The sequence below is a fragment of the Ochotona curzoniae genome, unplaced genomic scaffold, assembly GCF_017591425.1.
Source record: "Ochotona curzoniae isolate NIBS_2020 unplaced genomic scaffold, NIBS_Ocur_1.0 contig_66, whole genome shotgun sequence".
Classification (NCBI taxonomy): domain Eukaryota; kingdom Metazoa; phylum Chordata; class Mammalia; order Lagomorpha; family Ochotonidae; genus Ochotona; species Ochotona curzoniae.
Window position 1 is genome coordinate 14,908,460 of NW_024466512.1, and position 22,435 is coordinate 14,930,894.

A 22,435-nucleotide genomic window follows, 5' to 3' on the forward strand; every position below is an offset into this window, starting at 1 on the left:
TGGTTGTCTGAAGTCAGGAGCAAACCCTGTTCCCACGTCCCAATCCCAAACAATTTCTTAAACCCAGCAAGAACCAAAATAATATGAAAATCAATGACTGGGGCAGCAGTTGCTGCTCTGCTTATGGTGCCTGCGCCTCCACGGTGGAGCGCCTGGGTTGGTTTCCTCCCTGGCTCAGGCTCCTAACTGGAGCTGCCTGCCAGTGAAGACAGCAGTGATGGCTCAAGCAACCGGGCTGCATTGCTCTGCTGGGTTCTCCACATGAGAGACCTGGAGTGAATTCTCTGTCCTGGCTTCAGCCTGGCCCAGCCTCAGCTATTGTGGCCACATGGGGAGTGAGTCAGTGGGTAGGAGTTCTCTTTGTTTGCCTATCTGTTCCCTGTTCTATTCCCTACTGTCTCTCAATAAATAAACAAAACTTAAAAAAAATTACTTAAAAAAATTCACCAGCACAGAAGAAAGCAGGAACATCTCCTAAGAGATTCTATGGGATCTAGCCCCTTTAATAAAAGCGCACTGAGCATAGAGTCTTACTGAATGTGAGTTATATTGCAATAAAGCTGATTTAAGAACGCATTAAAACTCCTCATCCTGTAATGCCAACTTTTAGCAGAGCTTTATTAAGAAATTTAATCAGTCCTAGAGCAGTAGTCTAGCAGCTAAAATCCTTGCCTTGCATGCACCGGGATCGCATATGGACACTGGTTTTAATCCCAGCAGCCCCACTTCCCATCCAGCTCTCTGCTTGTGGCCTGAGAAAGCAGTCAAGGCTGACCCAAAGCTTTGTGACCCTGCACCTGCGTGAGAGACCCGGAAGAAACTTCTGACTCCTGGCTTCAGATTGGATCAGCTGCAGGTATTGTGGCCACTTAAGGGGTGAATCAGCAGATAGAAGATCTTCCTCTCTGTCTTTCCTCCTCTCTGTATATCTGACTTTCCAATAAAAATAAACAAATAATTTTTAAAAAGCCACAGTAGTTTAAAAATAAAAAATAAATTTAATCAACCATTGTTTTCATCATTGACCTTCTATGCTATTTATAAAGTCACAAAATCGTGCGGGCCATGCAGTCATGTCGCGTCATTATGTATCTCATTTCACAGGTAGGAAAGGCAGGTGCAGAGGCATATTCTAGCTGGGACTGGAATGCTGTGGGCACTGTGAGTGGCCATGGCTTAGAAGAGCATGAAGGAAAGACAAGGATAAAGGGAAAGACGCCTGTGGTTCAGGACCAGACCGGAGGAAGAAATCCAAATGCTCACACCAGGGTGGGATCTCTTGTCAACAAAAGGAAAGAAAGCCAAAGATGAGGCCATGACCTCTTCCCCCTTGGCTGTGTAGAAGTAGGTTGGCAGGCGGCCAGACAATCCCTTGTGTAAGAAGAGGCTCAGGAACTTACCCTGGTCACAATATTTTCCCAAAAAGGATTCTGTACAACCTTGACAAGTGACATGTTATATTTAACTGTAGTGTAAAGGTTGCTCTCCTCTAAGCATATGAAAGTCCACCTTCAAATAACCAGCATCCTCTGGAGTGCTCTGAGTTACTTCTATTCAGGTTTCAGGTCCCAGTGCAGGCACTTCCTAGGTTATTGATGGCAGAGCCAACAGCAGCCCAACCTTTGCCTGGACCAGGTGATCCATAATAACATCTGCTCCAACATGCATGGCTGCAGCGACAGGAACAGTGGTTGGAGAGAACCAACACAGCAGGGCACAAGCACGCTGCATGGGGGCTGGTGGTCACATTGTGACCCCTTCTGAGTAGCACAGGGACCATTCTATTATTTTAAGAGATAATTGCCAGTGTTTGGCATTCTAGTCCAGACACCCTGAGAGCTGCTATTCAAGAAGGAGATAGACATGGCCCAAGATTTTCAAACAAGCTTTGCAAGTGGAAATGAGTTAAATCCATGGTAAATATCTGGGGTACCTTTTGGTTGTAGAACTTTTCAAGCAAAGCAAACAGATTGGTGTGTTGGACCCCTGGGTCCATTAGCCATCTCCCACAATTCTGACCAATCCTGCTTGACCTGGCTCTCTACCCCATCCCATCTCATCTCTCTCTGCACTCCCTAAGTTATTCTGAAGCACAGCACAGATGTCCTATCTTTCCATCCACTCTACAATGATGTTGTTGTAGTCCAGTAGCCTCACTGGAGGCTTCTCTAGTGCTGGTTGCCAATGCATTTTGCTGCTTCTGAGACAACAGAGAGATTCCAAGCCCCACGCAGCCCTAGGAAAGTGCTGGTATTCTGGGATGCAGGCACTCTGATTCGGAATCAACACAGAAGAGCTGCCCTTGCCTCCACTCCCACCTGGCTGGGAAAGCCGGGATCAAGCTCTGTTGCCTGAGGGAGACTCACTGTTTCCACCTACAAAGGTGGCATAATGATGCCCATCGGCATCCACCAAGAGATGCCAGCAAGAGCCATGCCTCCTGACACTCCTTCAGCCACCTCACATTGCCTCCAGAGTTTTGGAACCACACTACCACTTTTCAGATGAGCCCAGAACCCATCACAGCTGGGCCCTATCAGGGCAGTCTTGATGGTTTCTGCCACAAATGGGCTTGTCAGCCTCTATACTCCTTCTCACATAAAGCACTCCCCCTGCATGGAGCTGACTGTCCCCAGTCCTCCAGGAATGGCTTTCTTCTTCACATGCCAGGTCACCGCTGTCTTCTGCCACTGAACTTGTGCTAGCTCCTGCATGTAGGCACTCATAGTTAAATCTTGTACAACTTTGCCCAAGAACGGTCAGTCTCCCTGTTAGCCAGTTGCCCCGAAGGGAGGACAGTTCACACGAATTTTAGCTACTGATATCACATCTTACACATAGAAGACCCTTGGTCACCAGTTTGCCAGTTTAACCTGTTCAACTGAGAGCATCCTGGGCCCCTCACAAGCTGCATCCCAAGGTCAGAGGCCTCTCAGGGGCAGAGGCTGCAAAACCAGTAGGTCTGAAACCAGGTCCCCTCCCCCAGACCTTCCTGGGAGCCTCTGCCCCATCCCAATCTACTGAATGAGAGTCTGGGAAAGAGGACTTGATCAGCCCATGACAATTGTCTGACGCAGTGAATGGGAGACACTTTCATAAATGATTTCAGGTTCCCTTCTGCATCAGACATTAGAACCCCATTCCTCCTGGAGAAAAGATTCTGATCTCACCCAGGTCGACAGGACTCTGACTTAATATTGCTTCTTCAGTTTCTCTGTCTAGCTTATTCTATGTGTTTGTCAGACACCTGTCATGTGGAAAGCTCTGCCCCAAACACCCTGAGGAATAAAACCCCTGTCACATAACATGATACAAATATGAAAAATATAATTTAGAAGAGAGTAAGAATGTCTTAAAAATCTCTCCATCCACTGTTTTTCCTTATGAGCAGAAGATAGAGGTCAATCAAAATTTTCTCTCACCTTTGCAAACCCTGGTGGCACCCAATGTGGACCCCATCTGTTCTAGAGACACAGATGAGTACAGTGCTTGGCTGTTTGCCTCAACACTCCTTCCCTCCTCCTCACCAAACAGACTCTCCAGGAGTCTGGCCGGGTCTCTAGCCCTGCCTGTGCAGCTGTATTAGGTGACCCAGGCCTGGCCAGAGTGACAGGTACACACAAGAAGCCAGCCCAATCACAATGACTCCCAGGAATTTTACGGGAGCCAAGAGTGAAATCTTCGGCTCCCTTTTACTGAAGGTCCTGGAGGATAGGACACCACAGCAGCTAGTCACAGTAGCCACCACGCCATCTAGAGGACACACTCTGGGGCTGTTAGCCCTCCCCCACACCACCCCACCCTGAACAAAGGCAACTGAGTAGAGAGGCAGAGTGAGGAGAAACCAAGTCCCATGACACCATTTGGGTCCTGAAGCTAGCTGCCACACCTGCTGCCAGAACTGCTCCTGAATTTTTTTATACCCTAAAAATCATTTGTTTTTAAAAACTACTGAAGCCAGCATGTGTGATGAAATGAGTTTCTGTCACCGAGCCACTAGTCGCCACTTGGTGACCAAAGCACACATTGCTCTGTAGATGAAACCTGCTTCAAAGATACTTTCCCATAACTAACACCATGGAAACTTGACTGTCACTGAAGATCAAAAACTATGTGTTCCATAGCCCTGCCACTCAGGGTGAGCTCTGAGCACCAGCAGGACCACATCTCCTGAGAACCTGTTAGAAATGCAGACTCATGGTGGGCATCCTGGTGCAGCAGGCGAAACCAGCCTTTGATTTGTCCGCATCCCATCCTGGAGGGCCAGAGTCAATCCTGCCTATCCCACACTTCCAAACCTGCTTCTAATGTGCCTCGGAGGCAACAGATGGTGGCTCAAGCATGTGGGCACCTGCCACCCCTGTGGGAGATCAAATGGAGTTCCTGGCTTTGGGCTGCAGGCGGGGCTTAGGTACAGGCATTTGGTGAGTGATCCAGCAGATGGAAGACTCTCCTCCCCTTCTTCCTTGACTTCCTCTGCTTCCTCTCTGTCACTGTGTTTTTCAAACAAGTAAATCAATCAAACAAAAAAATGAAATGGAGAACCGCAGCCCTGCCCACATCTTAACAAGAGTCCTGTATGACTAGCGTGCACATTGTAGATGGAGGGGCTTTATCTGTTGGAACGCTACCTCTGAGGCTTCCCACCCAGGAGACAATAAGCAAGTTACTTGGTTTCTCTGTGGTTTTCACGTGGATAACAGAGACTATGACAACCCAAGGTATTGGTGCAGCAGAACCAAAATGACTCTAGGTTTTAATCGTGGCTCTTCCAGTAACATTTACCTGGGGCAAGGTACTGAACTCATATTGGTGTCAGTTTCCTCTCCTGTGAAATGGAGATAACGACACCTGCCTGACAGAGCTGATGTCAGGATTAAGGTGGATCATGGATTAAGTGCTTGGGACTTTATTTGTCCCAAAATACCAGCATTCAATTAAGGGTACATATTATTGTTATTGTTGTACTCTTATAATTACTGTAATTTTCTACCCCAAGCACCTCATACAGTAGCAAGATTGTGAGATTTCAAAAATGATGCATGTAAAAACAAATGTGTAAACTGAAGAACTCAAGTTATAATCCTTTCCTGTTATGGACACTGAGGTTCCCAAAGGTTAAGCAACTTCTCTAAGGTCATCACAGCAGGAAGAGACACCACCTGGGTTAGCACTATGGCCTTCTAATCTGGTACACGTTGTATGGCTGTGCATGGCTTTGGCCAGATGGGGCTCCTCCCAAGCTTGCATCTTGGGCAAGGGCCCAGCTCCTACCAACGGTGAGCACTTCACGCACATCTGCAGATTGCACAACCTGACCATGTGATCCTTCTAAAAACCTGTGGATTTTGAACCACCCTAACTATCTGCCTCAAGTATTACAGCACCTTGGGACTCCAAGCTGAATTACCATTGTTAGTTCTCATTAGATACTGATGACAGCATCTCATTTGGAGAGCAAAGCTCCCTTGTGAACTCAGTGCATAAACTCAATTCCAGCCCCAGGGGAGAATCCAGGAGAACAGGAAACTTGCAGAACAGGGTGGGATCTTTCACTTGTCTGAGGGGAGCAATATATCTTCATTATAGAAGAGAAGAGAAGGGTGGGGAGAGGGTGAATGGAGAAGAAAGAAATTCACGCTTTGCCTGGAGCGGAACAGCTGGCAAAGGAACTTCAAAGGCAACAGTGCAAGCCAAGCAAAATCAGGCTTGGGCAACTGGTTGACATATTACTGATCTACGTATGTAGAGCTGTCGGAATGCTAGTCCCAGCTGGAGGCACCCTGGAGCCTCTGATTCCTGGCTGCAACCTAGAAGATGAGGGCAGATGAAGAATCGTGAGTCTTGAACAAAATGGTCCCTAAGTAAATGAGGAATGAAATGGAGCCACCTGGAAAAATTACTGTTAAACAAGACAATGGAAAGCACAAAATAATAGTGTAGACTTATATGCAAATGTAGCATGAATTGTAAGAAATCCAAATAGATTCAGTGTTCCAGTTACAAGAATTTCTACAAACAAACAGGAAGATACAGTACAAAAGAAAAGCACGGGCAACGACTTAAAAAGAGACTTCTCATCAAAGAAGGTCCAGATGGAATAGCCAATAAACACAGGAAGCAGTGACCAAGTTCAATTAATAATTAAGAAAATAAAAAAAGAAAACATACTAAACCATTATAGTCTCCTTTAGAGAGGCTAACTTGAAATGTCAGACAAGATAAAGTGTTAGCAAGAATGCAGACCATCGAAAATTCTCCGACTAATAGGAGTGTAAATTTGGAAAGAACTTTCTATCACCTGATAAAGTTGTGGGTAAGTGTGCGCCATGACTCAGCAGTTACAAGCCTAGTTATTTACACACTCTACGTGTTCATGTGCAGGTACACTGGGATAACATGTTTGGGAAGATTCCTATTAGTCTTGTTCCTAATATCTTACAACTGGCAGCAACCCAAATACCCTTCAGCAGTAGAATGGATAAATAAATTGTACAATAGGATTTTATATAACAATTAAAATAAACAGATACACCCAACAAAATTGATGACATAATGTTGAGTGAAAGAAGCAAGATCTGAAAAAATACAGACAGCTTAATTCCACTCATTGTAAGCCTAAAAGCAGGCAAAGCAAAGCTATAATTGCCATAGTTTGGATATGGCATGTCTTCTACAAGTTCATGCACTGGAAGCTTGATTCCCGGCGTGGCAATATTGAGATGGTAAAACCTGCAGGATATGTTGCTTTCAGGGAAACAAGTGATTAGGTCACTGCCCTCAGAAGGAATTAATGCAGGTCTCCAGGGACCCTGGTTAGTTGTCATAAGAGAGGGTTGTTATGAGAAAAAAAACAGTAAGGCTGATTGCTAAGTCTCTCTGGCTTCCTGTCTCACCATGTCATGTCTTCCATAAGCGCTCCTACCATCCCACCATCACAACCCATCTATCATGGGTCCTTATTCACCAGATGTTGAACTGATGGGGTCCCCTAATTTTGGACTTTACAACCTTGAAAAATGTGAGCTGATCAGACCTCTCTCTGTCTTTTTTTTTTTTTTATCGAAGTCTCCCACCTCAGGTTTTTTTCTACAGCAAAAACAGAAAAGGATCTAACACTCCTACAATGGTGAGGGACACATGACTGTGTGGCAGAACTACAAGGGAAAAGCATGGAAACATAATCCCCCAAGTCAGAAGCGTGGGGAGGGAGGGGTGGTGTAAGAGGATCCCCAAGGACTTCCTTAACTTTGATGGTAGTTCTGTGAGATTTAGCTTTGTGCTATAATTAGTCGCTTACCTCTATGCATGCTGTACTTGACAATAAAGGAACAAACAAACAAACAAAATGTAGAATGAACCAAACCAAAAACAAAGCCCCATTTGGAATGATGTGAATTTACCCCTGAGTTCTCACCATGACCTTCTCACCAGGTACTGCTTAGAACAGCACCTGGGACACAAATACGGAGAAGGAAGGAGACAACGAGTGACCGTGGGTGAGAAGGGAAGGAAGGATTCCTGAGTTCCTGCCTAGGTGGGCAGATGCTGGGACTCCCCCCTGGCTGTCAAGGAGGCACCTGCCCCCTCTGGCTTCCAACTGCAAGACTCCCTCTGCAAACATCTTTCCTGTAAAATCTTCCTCAGTTCCAGGGCAGTCCCAAGCATCCCTTTACATGTGTGCTTACCTCAGGGAACATTTTCTTACATGTGGCAGTGGTTTTCCTTCCCACATGATTTCTTCAAAGCCTTCCTAGCCTCCCCCTTCCCATAAAACTTTGGTCAACGTCTGATCACTCGGAGGAAATGAGTTGATGCCTGTTGAATGACTGAGTGACTGAACGCAAGTTTTACCTTCAGCTGCAATTCCTTGTATCTCTTGGACATCCGAATGAGCAACTTCTCACCGTTGATCACAGCAGACTTTTCCTGGTAGTACTGGACCATGGCCTGGGCAGCTTCTGTGTAGGCCATCTCTAAGAAGGCCTAGAGAAGAAAGGAAGGACAGATCCTGGACGTAACTTCAATGGTCTTCAATAAAATTCAGTACAAGGTATGAATCTAAGTGTGAGAGGTTCCAGAACAGACAAAAGCAATCAGAGGTGACTGAAGTTAGGCACAATTGAGCTTCTCTCTGGGCCTACCGACTAGAGGGATGTAAGGAAACCCTATAGTAATTTGGAAATATCCTCTAACTTGACTGGGTGTTAATTACATGGATCCTTGCATATAAAACATTAATGGAGCTGTGCACTGAAGACAAACCTGCTTTATGCACTTTAGATATTTTATACCTCAATAAAAAGGGGAAAAATCAGTGAGAGGAAGAGTTGCCTTTGATCCCATCTGTTCAAAGAGTTGTCTTCATTCCCTTCCCCAAAAGTGCTTGTTATTGGCTGGCTCTTCTCCGGATTCCCATGGTCTCCAAATGTTACTCTTTCTAAGGTATGCCCATCCAGGGGCAACGTCATGCCACAGAGGCTCCTCTGGGATGGGAGAGGCCAGTGGCCCGCAGTTCCCCATGGGAGGCTGCTGCACCTGTGGCCTGGGGCTGAGCCCTACAAAGCCTGCTAGTTGGTACGGCAGCCGGAGGCAGAGACACCAGCTCTGGTTATTTGAGCTATTGCTTTCCTTACATATCCAGGACATACTAAACAAACAAACAAATATCACTCAAGCCTCAGAGGCCCCATGCCTGAGAAAAGACACTGTCATCATAAGTTAGAGAAAGGGAGACCCTGGGATACATTTACACCACATTTTCCCCTCTTCGTTTGACTGTTCAGATAAAACATTTTCTGACAAACGGATATTTTCCTCTAGGCTGTGTCTTCTGGGAATTTCTAAGCAATCTCTTTTGATGCCTGCCAGTTTACCCCAGTGGCTGCCATGATGAACTCACTGCTATTACTTCCTGGATTTGTTTGGGCTGTACTACTCTGATGATGCCCGCACTCTTGTCCCTCTGTGTGGACAGAGAAAAGTGGTCCAGAACTGGGAGTTTTCAACATGAAACACACTCCCCTGCTGTGCCCCATTTTCTTGATCTGTATGGGATAAACCAGCCCATTCCCTTGCCCTTCTGCACTTGTGAATTTCAGATGCAAGACTCCTCTCTGATTTGGTCATGATCCATGTGGAAATGTGCACAGCTAAGGAGTTTATTCCTGACTGTTTTATTTCACATTCTTCCACCTGGCTTTCTAAGTGCCCCTTTGTGGCCGGAAAGATCTGCAGCTCTCACTCGTCAAATGGGAATTATACCAACCTGAGCATTCTCAGTGTATCAGTTTGGCAAGCTGAATTATGTACATTTGCCCAAAATTTGAATCCTGTGTAGTGGGAAGAAAAGGAAGCAGTGGGGTGTCTGTCGCCAGATTGGCAGAAAGAAGCTGTTGACAACCTGATATGGTTTTGAGATTCCAAAGTTCACGAATTAATTTAGGAAATAATTTCTATAATTCCTATTCTGATTCATGCTGAATAATCACTTACTAAACAAAAAGATACATTTTTTTTTCTGATTTATGACAATCTACTCCATAAACTCCCCCTATGGGGGATGAATTGGTACAGCAGGCTGAGCCAACATCTGCGTTGGTTCAAGTCCCCAATGGTTCATTTCCAATCCAGAGGACTGTTCACACATCTGGGGAAGCAACAGCAGATGGTCTAAATGCATGGGCCCCTGCTACCTACATGGGAGACCTAGAGTTCCAGTCTCCTAGCTTCATCCTGGCCCTGGCCATTGCAATCATTTCAGGAATGAAGCAGTGGGTGGAAGATTTCTGTTTCCCATTCTCTTTTGCTGCAATCTTGCCTTTCAAGTAAGTCAGTCAATCTTTAAAAAAACAATGTCCCCTTTTGACTTTAGAGATAAAGACAAACACATTCAGTCCCAAAGAGCTCAGTCAGTTCCCACAGGTTATGGACTTTTAGTGCCTCAGACGATGTAGACATCTTCCATTCCCAAGTTTTCTCCTGTATGAGCCACAGCGCCTCACACATTGATGTCAGGCAACAGTAAGAATACCCACTCGGTGGACACTTGTGAATTTCAGATGGATGGCTTTCTCCACATGTAGGCAGTTCTGGATCAACTCTAAATGCAGGCCATCATTTCTGACACACTTGTCCAAGACCGTGGCATTAGCTCAGAAGTGGGCAATATAGCAGAAACTCAAGCCCATGGATTTCTGCTTGGGGCCAGTCATCTCTGTATAAATGAGCACCTCATTCCAAAGTGCCTCCCCCAGCCACAAGGTGGTTCACAAAGACCCATGTCTTTTAGAAGAAGGGTAGGGTAAAATGAGGGAAAACAATACAGCATCCCCACTAAAACCTCTGTGCGGTGCCAACAGCATGCCAGCTGTATCATTTCCTTAGGTTACAATTATTCCTTTGAAATACACATGCTGGTATGCGCACCTGGCCTAGCATTTAAGACATCCACATGCCAAGCTGGAATACCTGCGTTTGTACCCAGAATGTGCCACTCACCAGCTTCCTGCTCATGCAGACCCTGGGAGGTGGTAGTAATGGTTGCTGCCACCCATAGGGAAGACATCACTCAGCTCCCGGCTTCAGCCCAGCCCTGTCTTGCCCTGTCCCATCTGCTACAGACATTTGGGGAGCTAGCGAAAGTAGGGGTAGCTTTCTCAACGACCCCCATAACAAAAATTTAAGAATAGAACATACAATCACAGAAGTGTACTTGTGTGTATGAGTATAGGTCCCCTTTTATCATTGTGTCCTTTATTCCACAAATGTTGGAGTGAAATGCCCACCCTACCTGGTTGGTGGACTTCATGAGGATGTAGTTTGTGACTTTCCCAAAGGGCAGCCCCAGGTTTATGACGTCATTCTCGGTGCAGCTTCCTTCTGGGAGATTGCAGATGTGTACCACACGGCCATCACCTCTCCGCTGTACGAGCAAATGGGAACAGAGAGCAGCTGATGGTCAGCAAAGCATGTTCCCCTCTCCCATCCTCCTCCACACATGGCTGCCTGCCCCCACATAACGACTGTAAACAGCAATATACAGAATGGCTACAGAAAAAATGCCAATGTGGGATACACAAGAAACGCCAATTTTATAACATTTATTTACAAAGACTATTCACAATTTTGGGGTGAGCAGTAACACCCTGGATTACTGAGGAGTTGAGTAAGCAAGTACACCCATACATATATCACTAGTAGGAGGCTATATATTTTAGAATTCTTATGAGCATATTAAATGAGCTTAAAACTAGCATACAATCCCACCATTCCACTTCTAGAAATCCATCCTACATAAACAAAGAGACCAGTATGTAAAGAATTAGAAGATTGTTTCAAAAAAAAGTCATGAAAAACTGGAAGCAAAAGATTATTTTTGTATAGATTTTTTTTTGAAAACTCAGTTTTTCATAATATGTATTTTCTTATTACAGTACTTTATGAGGAGGCAAAAAAAAAATTAGAAACAGGTTGAGTGTCCCACAATAGGGGTATGGTTGAGTAAAGATGGTTCAAGTATCCAATGGAAAACTACAAGGATCAATGTGGTGGCACAACACTGTACACTGCCACCAGCACTGCCGGCATCCCATGGTGGAGAGATGGTTCAAGTCCCTGCTCTACTTCAGATCTAGCTCCCTCTTAGTGTGTCTGAGAAAGCAACAGAAGATGGCCCGAGTACTTGGACCCCAGTCCCAGTCAACCTTACAGGAGATCCCCCAACGGAGTTCTGGAGTCCTTGATTCTGCCTTGCCCTGCCCTGGCCCTCAGGGCCATTTGGAGACAGTACTAGTTGATGGAAGATTCTCTCTGTATCTCTCCCTTATTCTCTGTAACTCTGTCTTTCAGATAAATAAATAAACAAACCTTTAAAAAGGAAAAGAAAACCACATTGCCATTAAAAAGATGTAAATGTTCTGATATGGGGTAATTTTGAAGACAGAGTGTTAAGAAAAATATTGGTTGTCAAAGAGTATGCATACCATGATGCTATTTTTTTTTTGGTCAAAACTAATGTGAGGACAACACAGACTCAGCAGGTGTTCAATTAAAATGCTGATAATTACCGGAACTGAGAGATGGGTATACAAGCATTAATTATAGTAATGTCTAGAGTATACTATGCTTGAAATATTTGCACGATGGAAGAGTGTTACAGGATATCAGCACAGATGTTGACAAGAAGGCCACGTGCTACTTATCCTCAGAGGTCAGCACAGGAAGGAGAGAGGGGAGCTATGCTTAACCTTCCCCACACACACCCTACACTGTTGGACAATCCAAGAAAATTCTAATAAAGAGAAAATGCCTGTGGGAAATGAAGACACAGTGTTCGTATTCATGGCAAAAGCTGTGGTTTAGGCCAGTGGGTTTCAAAACATCTTCCTGTCTTGGAATTGTTTCTCCACATAAAAACTGGCTCACCAGCTCCAAACTCTTAATAAATAAACAAGAAACTGTTATGGTCCAAACTTAGGGTCCATCCCCTGCCACCCCACTTAGCAGGGAAGCCAAGGCCTAGGGGGAGGAATGCATCGGGTCTAGTAAAACCTTGCTGACGTCTAGTTCTCCCAGGAGCTTCAGGGATTAGTAGCCAGGACCCAATCCCACAGGAAAGCAAAGATCACCATTTTCCAAAGTGAAAACTCATTCTAATAGCAGAGCCTACATCTGCACAACCACAATTTTCTGTGATACATGAGCTCTACCGTCTAATTAACATTTGATGTGGATCTGGCTCAGCTATGATAATGCAGGGGTAAATCTGAGCCCTCACCCCTAACTAGTGCTAATACTTGGGTAATTCTGCCCAAAAAGCCCTCATTTGTTTCCATGAAGATAATTAGAGTCAACAAGAACTGCCTTTTATGGTTCAGGCCTGGACTGAAGACAGCCAAGTCCCTCTGTCAGAGAACCCAGAGGTTAAGCGCATGCCCAGAGAGCGGCAAGCACACAGCGTGTGGCTCAGGCAGCATCGAGAGCATCCCCTTGCCTTGCTAAAGTGTCAATGGGGGACCAAGTCAGAGCCTGGCTTGGGCCAACAGAGCTCTCCTGCCTGGGGACGACAGAAGGAGGCTGGCAAGAGGGAGGGCGCTGTTCCAGAGTGCTGACGGAGATGTAGACCCCGTGGTAATGTGCTGGTCCTCTGAGATTATCAGCAGGAGGGCTGAGGCTGGCGTGCTGCCCAATCTCTTCTTGATGGACTCCCATGTGACTCTGCTATGGTCGGTATGGGTAATGCATTTAGAGAGGAGCGCAGATGGGGACAAGGTAGTGTGCAAGTGGGGGTGGATCTCACTCCTGGCTTGTCCAGTGACACAGTGAGCAGCGCCTCTGTTGTCTCTTCAGCTGACACAAAGGCTTTGGAGGCCTGCATGTGAGTGGAAGCACGGTCAGCTGCTGCTGCTTGGTGACAACATCTGCCTCCCACGGAACAAACACCCTTACCACCTCCAATCCCTGCAGAATGAGGTGTGCTCACACTGTGGACATTCCTAAAGGCTTTGACAGGAATGGGTCCTGAGTCTCACTCAGACTTTAAAACAACAGTTCCTGAGTGACTGTCCCAATCAGAGATAGATGTTTGAGTTTTACTGACTGCCTTGTTGCTATTTATAACCACAGAATTTCATATATTAATTTAGAGTTTTTCACATGATAAACTACAAACACATCTTAAGTATGCCAGGCTATTGATCTCTCAAGGAGAATGCCAAGTACATCCACTGACCATGAGCAGCTTCTTCATGACTTTCTAGAGAAACCATGCATGAGAATGTTGAGACTTGCCAACCTTGAGAATGGCTGTATCAATAGCTTGCTTGTGCTGCATCTGGCTTCAGGGTGTGGTAAATCCTATCTCATCTACAAGAGAAAAACTTTTGATGTGTTATTTTTGGGCCAATACTTTATTTAAGATAGTTTATCTAAATGCTCTTCTGTTGTTTTTCTAAATTAGCTTTTTGTTGTGGTTAAGTTCAACTGAGGGTCAAATCCATAGATGATGCCTAAAAGCGATGGGGGAACAGGGGACATGACTGTTCTAGTCCCAGACAGTTTGGTATAAGCGTGGTTAATATTTGCCCTCTGTCCAGAGAAGTCTGAAATGGAAGGGCGAAAGAGAACAGCGAGAGGAAGGAGGGTGAGAGAGGTCCCTGGGCACTTAATTTACTGGAGGTGTGGCGAGCAAGCAGCTTGGTGCTGGGGAGTAATTCCCCTCCTGGGTTCTCTGTGAAGCCCCAAAGCATCTTAGAAGTACAGAGTGCAGTGCCCCTGCTCATCTTAGCGAGCTGCAGTCCAGGCAGAGTTGCAGGGAGTCCCAGACCCCGTGTGGACTATGTGCTCCCCTCATAGCTATCATAAAGTTTAACTGATAAATTAGGCACAGTGAAGGCTATCGATAATAATGACTAATAGAACAGAAAAACTTTAACACCAAACTGCAGTAAGAGTCCCCTAAAATGTATGGAGTGATTGTTTCCAGGATTTTCTACACTGTAGTTTCAGACCATCATTGACTGGACATAACTTAAGCCACAGGGAAATGAAAATTGCAGTAAGGGGGAATACTGTGCTGCAGAAGAGCAGGGGGCTAAACATTGTGTTTGACACTCAAAAACCTGTTAGAGACCACACGTAGAGTCACTACCAAGATAGTAAAATGGTGTCAAACTAAACTTGGCCAAACAATTCCTCCATACTTTTAGGTCAATCACAATGAACCTAACTCAATACACAAAGTAATTGAGAGCCCAATTCAGAAATGTATTTCTTTAACAAACAGCTGAGTCTCCCCAGATTACTGTGGTTGACTGGGTATGTTGCTACACGGACCAACTAGTACTCCTTTCTGGGTCTCAGGTTCCCCATGTCTGGGTGAGGGAGACAGCCTGTATGTTTACTGCCTTCTGCATGTGTAAAATAGCTATGCTCTTGTGCCGCTGAGTTCTAAAAGTTCACTCCTGCCAGAAGCTGTGCCAAGCTAAACCTCAGACCCAGGATAATGACAGCTTTTCTCACTGGGCTCAGCATAAACAGGAAACCAGGTCTTTCCTCCCTCTCTATGTGAAGGGCTGTTCAACAGTGCATCTGCCAGAAGGTTGCTCATCTTAGCCACATGCCTGCACAGACATGCTTGTGTATGTTGATGGTGGTGCCCTCCTGGCAGAGCTAACGAGAAGCACCAGGCAATAGCCCCTTGCTTGTGAGCTCTGCTGCAGCCCGGATGGCGGCTGCCACAGGGCCCAGGAGGGTTGAGAGGATGCACTGAGATGAATTAAAGACACACAGGCTTTGCACCTTTCCGAGGGGAGACCCACATCCGGTGTGTGCTACACAATAAAGAGGCACCATGGCCAGGGCTGGATGAGAATCAGACAGACCCCCACATGCATCTCTGTTCCCTGCTGACTAACTGTGGGTCAGTTACTGAATTTCTTCAAGCCTGAGTTTACTTGTCTGAAAAAGGGAACATTAAAAAAAATCAATTCCACGGTACTACTTAGGAGACAAAACACTGCATTTTATTTCAAGGACCACGGTACGAAGCCTTGCCTCCAGCAGTCTCCAATTAAAAACTGTTTGCTCCTTCTTTCCTCTAACAGTTAAAGAACGTGCTAAGATGATCCTGCCTTGTGAAAATATCAATGGGATTATGCAAGAGAAAGTCTATGTTCTTAGAAAATCACGCTGAGCTAAAATAGAGGTGAAGGGGTATGATGTATGTGCCATGTTTCGGTCACACTGCATAGCTGATTAGAAAGACTAGATCAAGCCAAGGATGAAAAAGAGAGAATGATGGACATGAAGGGGTAGTGAATCCAGGCAGAAATTTTATGGGAGGTTCTTCCAGCTTTTCTTAAGCTTTTACATAAACCGGGAATATGTTAAAAGTTAGCAAAAGTCGATTGGAAAGGCAGGGCTGTGAGGCAGAGGAGCAGATGGGTTTAGATAGAAAGCCCTTACCAGCTTGGCTTTTGAGCACAAGGTGTTGATAGGTCTGGTTCACATCCACGCCCCTGCTCTGCCTGCTGAGCTCCCAGGAGGCACATATGTGATGTGCACTTGAAGTTTTCCAGCCCAGTGTCGAATCTCTAAGAGAGCGAAGGTATGGGGGCTGTAACCAAAGCCCTCATTACCAGCCTAAAGGGAGGCTCTCCCTTTCCCATCTGCCACGAGAGGCTCCCATCTGCCTGGAGGCCAGCACTGAGCCAGAATGCTCCCACTGGGATCTGGGGCCTGCGCTGTCCATTTGCACACGCTGGGGCTATGCATGGAAAACCAGATGCTCCTTCCAGTGGTTCATCTCAGCGAGTCGCAGACCTCTCAGCTCACCCACAAACTGAATGGGAATGTGAAAGGTACAAAGAGAACTGAATAGCAAGATCCTGGCACTTTTCTCAATGCCCTAATGGTGGATAGTAGATGCTCTTATTTTTAAAAAAAAAAAAAAAAAAAAAAAAAAAAAAAAAAGAAGAAGAAGAAGAAGAAAGGAAGAAAGAAATAGGCTTAGCAGATGAGTACAAAGATGTCCATTTCAAACAACTCAGTGTTGCAATAAAATGTGGCTTAGAGTAAGAAAGGCCTGCAGGGTCAAAGAAGTCTTTCCGAAGCTACAAAGTTTAGATTCCCTCTTCAATAAATCACCCCGTGCTCTGACCCGAACTCTCCCAAATCCACCTGGCAGAATCTGTGGTGCTGTGCAAAGTACACCTAACAACACACTCAGGGCAACTATTCATTCCTCTCAGTGTTGGTTTTCGACACCTGATGGCAGAAAACAAATGGGTGGAGACTCCAACACTGCAGGGTTTGGCGTGATCAGGAGGGTTGACATGGCCGCCTCTACTGACATCCTCAACTATTCCACACAACAGGTGAGCTTTGATGTGGAGTGACTGTGTTTCACTCATGCCAGACTTGTGTGCAGGTTTGGGTGGGCAACCTGCTGAACAAATTGAATGGCCCTGGAGATCTTGGAGTCACAGAACATTAATCTGGGGGACACCTGGCCCACACCGATCACCGCATGTAAGGACACTGGAGCCTGGGAGAAATGGAGGAACCTGTTGGCCAATTAAATAGTGGCAGATTTGTAATTAGAACTCAACTCTCACTGAAAACTCTGTCAATCTCTGATTGATTAATGATGGTAAACACATATAATAAATGATGCCACAAAACAAGATAAAGTTTTACACTTTGAAGTGGAAAGATGTCCAGGAATTAATTAGAATATATACTGACAGCTTATGAATGAAAAAAAATCTCCTAATATCACACACATATGGCATTATCTGATTTTTTCAAAAAATGCTTTTACTAATTAAATATACACACACACATTAGCTAGAAATAGTTATAATAGGGATATTTAGCCTCAGTTTTTTTCTGAAAAACTGCATTTTCTAATTTTTAGATTTCTGTTACTGTTGTAATTTTCTCCTACCATGTCTGTACTACTTTTGTGACAAGCAAAATTACTGAGGATTTATAAAACCAAAAGGGTTTAGCATTCCTGCAGAGCTTGTTAAGCTGCCACTTGCAATGCCAGGATCCCACTGGTTCAAATCCCAGCCACTCTGCTACTAAACCAGCTCGCTGCTAAAGTGCTTGGAGAGCTGTAGAAGATGCCCTGAGCACTTGGGCCCCTGTCACCACAGGAGAGACCAGGATGGAGTTCCAGGATCCCGGTTTTGGCCTGGCCCAGCACCAGCTATTCCAGAGTGAACCAACAGACAAAACACCTCTTTCTCTTTCTGCTTCTTCTCTCTGGTCACTCTGTCTTTCAGAAAAATAAATCCTCTAAAAACAAAACAAAAACCTCCCCAGCAGTTGTCTTGTCCCCTGCCCTGGATGTTATCCTGGAAAATGCATGGGTGGCACTTGCTAAAGGGCCAGGAGCCATGAGAGACTGGTAATGTGTGTCCCACATCTACAACAACTGCTCACAAAGAAGTCAGGAGACCTCACTGGCTGAGCCAGTATAGTCAGACAGAAGTTCTAGAGACATCCAGAGGGGCAACCCATGACTTCCAGTCTCACATAGACATTTGCTTCTCTGAGCCTGGCTTTCCTTTTTTCTACAAGTCCACAGCATGCACAGAGCCGGTGGGAAGGAAACCATCAGTAAACCAGATGCTTTTACTGGGCTTGGCCTGCGAGGCCTATCACCATGTCAGCCAAGGTGGTTGTGAGCGCTGCACGGAGGCTGTACGGGACAGGCAAAGCACAGCCCAGAAAATCATTTACTGCTTGAGAAGGCTCCACTAGCCCTTTCAGAAACCTGATGACTCTGTTTATGCCAACTATGGCAACCAGGGGTGAAAGTGCTCAGCTTGGTCAAATGGCAGGAGCTTAAGTGAAAGTGAACATAACCTCTGGGGACCCAGGGCAGGAAGCACTGGGGCAGACACAAACCACCCCCGGCCCACCATGGCCAGCACAACCGGCACATAGCTGTTGCATCAATGGCCCACCTCTGTCAAAAATAATCATGGAGAGGAAAGGCTCAGGCAAGGGCAGGGTTGAGGGCAGTTTGAGTTAGCACTGTTTGCAGCAGGAAGGGCACAGGGGCCAGTAGGAGGCCTGATGTGGCTCCTGGGATCGATGTAGATTGTGAGGCAGTTCAAAGAGAGACATTTTGCAGGCTCATGTCCCACACCCTGAACTACTTGATTTTCCTGCTTAACACTAAAGAGCTCTAGAAGCAGCAGTTGGTGTTTGTGGAACACCAGGGTGGGGTCCTGGGTGCACCTCGTTTCACTTCCCCTACAAGCTTCTGAAAAGAGGGACCTGAATGTTATCAGAGAGACGAGGCCCTGCACAAGGCTAGGACACACCTGCAACAGAAAGCACACCCAAGACCTGGGGGAGCTTGGAGCAGGATATTCCTCTGTTCTCCAAGCCATTTCTTCTGCTTGGATTCTCATAACAAGTGAAACTTTTCAAGCAGAAAAAGCACTCACAATGTCGCAGCTCACTGGCCACGCTGGAGCCTGGCGGAAGAGCCTCTGGGAACAGAGAAATCACCCTTGGGTGGGTCCCTGGTTTGACTTCCTCACATCTCTGATAGGGGGGCTGTCCTGATCATTAAGGAACAGCCTCCTAGAAGGAAAGTGACAATGACTTGGCCCACACAGTTGCTGGTTCCAGAACTAGCAGTTGAGTTTGGGTCTCTTGGTCCCAGGCCCACATTAAGGGCCCTGGTTCTGCAGTCAGCACTGGAGGGCCATGCTGAGGCCTGGACATCTCAGAGCTGTGCTGCCTGTGTCCCTTCCAACCCCACCGAGTCCCCTTTACAGAAGGGCTCCTATCACACCAACTTTCCTTCCTGTGCCCAGATTCCAGAATGAAATCAGTAAGCCCTAGACCCTGCCACCCAATCCAGTCTTTCCCGATTCAGGCACCTCAGTGCTTGTAGTATGGTCTCCCACGTGCCCCCAACAGCCCAGGGGTACAGGTTGGACATGTCAGCACCTCTAACAGGACACAAGTCATGTGGCCGGGAGTCTGACCTCAAAGACAAAGGCTTGGCCTCAGTGAAACCGGCCAACTCACTAACTGGGGGCTGGCCCAAGGTTACCACAGGCCCAGGCACTGCTCTGAGTGGATGCGATGCAGAGAAGGTAAACCACACAGTTCTCCTTCCCCAAAATGTGGACCTTCAGAAAGCCACTCTCTTGTAGCACTTTTCCCATTCGACATCACAAACAAAAATAAAAAGAAACCTCATTTGCTACTGTCTGCAAGTTACACTTCATGGCCGGCCCCTTCCCTGTTTTGCACAAGTGTCTCAACATGTAGAGAAATCGCATGTGAAGGCCTGCTCTCCAGAGGCTGTGTCTGTTGCAGGCACCCTCTATTCAGGCACTGCCAAACCCATTATGCTTTATAGTTGTTTTGCTCATCTCCCAATAGACAATCCAGCTGACGGGGAGGAGGAAGGACGCATAGCAGGAAAAGTGGCAAACAAGTGAAGGAGTGAGTGGTCACACCGCGCGAAGAGGAGGAAAGGCAGATGGCCTTGGCGATGGAGGACTGCAGAAACCACCACTCCACCAGATGCACAGGAGTCGTTCCACAGCATCGCCCATCCCTCCAAGGAGCCTCACGTTCAGACACATACCCTCTTTCTGGTTCAAGTTTAAAATTATTTAACCTCTGCTAGGAAATGGTCCACTTCAATAAAACATCAAAAGATTCCTTCGAAAAAGCAACCTAAAAGCTGAAACATATCCCCGCCCCTCACCCTGTCCAAACTAGTGTCGGATCCAAGACAGTTTGCGTGCCTTTGATTTCAGGAACGTATAGCAATGTTTCCACTCATGCATCTCAACGCTGGCTGGGCGGATCACAGTGTTGCCGACCTATCTAGTTGACCCAAAATCCAAGCCTCCCCAGCTTTGTCCCAGTCTCTCCTGCACCTCTGCAACCAGATATTCCAGGTACTACAAGACGAAAATAACCATGTAGAAATGCCTTGTTTGTGTTTTCTTCTGTACTCACGTTCGTCCCCGAGGAAGCTGAAGGAAATGTGGGGTTTGACTGAGCAAACGTCCTTGCTGGAATGGCTGCATATGATGTTCCGAGATTGGAGACAAAGTCTGAAGGATAGACCACACAAACCAGTGAAGGCGAGTCAGTTACCTTCAGAAGCCATCGCGAGAACGTAAGTGGGAAGAGAAACAGGACAGTGCCTGTGCGCATCTTCCTTAGCGATCAGTGTGATGACGGGCCACCCTGACTCTCAGCGAAGCTGTCTGTGTAAAACATCCCAGAGAACATGGGTTTTCCTGGGAACCAACTGCTTTGTCGGAGTATAAGAAAGGCATGGTAAGGGAAGTCCTTCTTGCAAAGGATGTGGCCTGAAGGCTGAGGGGAAGCTCGACTGTGCTTCAGGCTGCTGAGCTACCTGGTCTCACTCACCTTCGTTCCCAGCGGGGTTGTAAACAGCTGTGCTGTTCGGGGAGGCACGCAGAGCTCCCTCTGCAGGACTGCGAATGCACCGCACGCCGGCGCTGGAGAGGAGAGAAAACAGAACCGGCTCCTCAACAAGCTAAAAAGAATGACCGCAAGACCCCACAATTCCACTCCAGGACTGCTACCCAAGAACAGCAAGTCAAGCTGCTGGCTACAGGGCTGGAATCCTACATGGGAGCCAGTTGATTTCCTGGCTGCTTCACTTTCACTCTAGCTTCCTGCTAACATACCTGGGAAAGCAGCAGGAGATGTCCCAGTGTGGGAGACCTGGATGGAGTTTCTGGCTCTTCACTTCGGCCTGGCCCAGCCCTCCCTGGCTGTTAACAGATATTTCAGGAGCAAACCAGTGGATGAAAAGTCTCTCAGGCTTTCTAACTTCCCATCTCTCTTTTAAAATCTGATTTTTAAGTAAATACATAAATATTTTGGGCCCTAGGTGATGGCTCAATTGGCTAATCCTTCTCCTTCAAACACCAGGATCCCATATGAGTGCCAGTTTGTGTCCCAGCTGCTCCACTTCCCATCCAGCTCCTTGCTTATGGCCTGGAAAAGCAGTAGAAGATGGCCCAAAGCCTTGAACTCCTGTACCCACACAAGAGTTCCGGAAGAAGTTCCTGGCTCCTGGCTTCAGCTTGGCTCAGTTCTGGCTATTGCCGTCACTTGGGGAGTGAACCAGCAGGTGGAAACTTTTTCTATCTCTCCTCTCTAAAAATCTGCCTTTCTAATGAAAACAAATAAATCTTGAAATAAACAAATAAACCTTTAGAAATACTTCTCTATTAGTTAAAAAAAAAAAAAAACCACTGGTGTTTAAACAAACACTTGTACCTGAATGTCCCTAGCAGCTCTACTCACAATAGCCAAAAGGTAAAACAACCCAATGTCCATCAAATAATGGATAAACAAAACATATAACAGACTATGTATTACTCATCCACGGAAAGTCTGTATATGTCAGCAAGTGAAGGGAAGCTGAAAATATTCTGCAAAGTTTAAAAACACATCCACCAAAAAAAAAAATCACATATATTGTATGATTCCTTTTATGAAAAGTTTACAAGAAGCAAATTCAGTGAGGAGGAAGATGGGCAGGTAGTTGCCAGGGCTGGGCAAGGGGAAGGAGCGTGACCAGCTCTGGGCTATGAGGTGTGATGAAGACAATTGTGGGTGAAGACAATCGTGGATCCAGAATCTTTGCACAACCTTGTCGGTGTGCTAAATGTCACCAAACTGGCAAGACTGAAATGGTTAAAATGGTATCTTACTGTGGATTTCACAATAAGAAGGGGGCAGCCAGAAAAGGGCGCACTTTTCAAAAAAATTATTTTTTAAACTGCCACTGAACAGATACAATGTAGAACTTGGCTGCTCAGTTCTTTTCACCGTGTGCAGGGCAGCGCAGTGGTACTAAGCGGAGTCTCACAGTTGACACAGCCATCGCTGCTGCCCATCT

General features: G+C 46.2%; 1 protein-coding gene across 1 annotated transcript in view; it reads right to left on the minus strand.

Annotated features, from left to right (window-relative positions):
- RBM20 (RNA binding motif protein 20) overlaps positions 1-22,435 on the minus strand; it is a 180,211-nt gene that overhangs the window by 22,246 nt on the left and 135,530 nt on the right. Inside the window, exons 4-7 of the mRNA XM_040992499.1 lie at positions 20,929-21,020; positions 20,509-20,606; positions 10,793-10,924; positions 7,855-7,986 (exon numbers count right to left, since the gene is read on the minus strand). Coding sequence (XP_040848433.1) covers positions 7,855-7,986; positions 10,793-10,924; positions 20,509-20,606; positions 20,929-21,020 — 454 coding nt within the window. The remainder of the gene's footprint in view (positions 1-7,854; positions 7,987-10,792; positions 10,925-20,508; positions 20,607-20,928; positions 21,021-22,435) is intronic.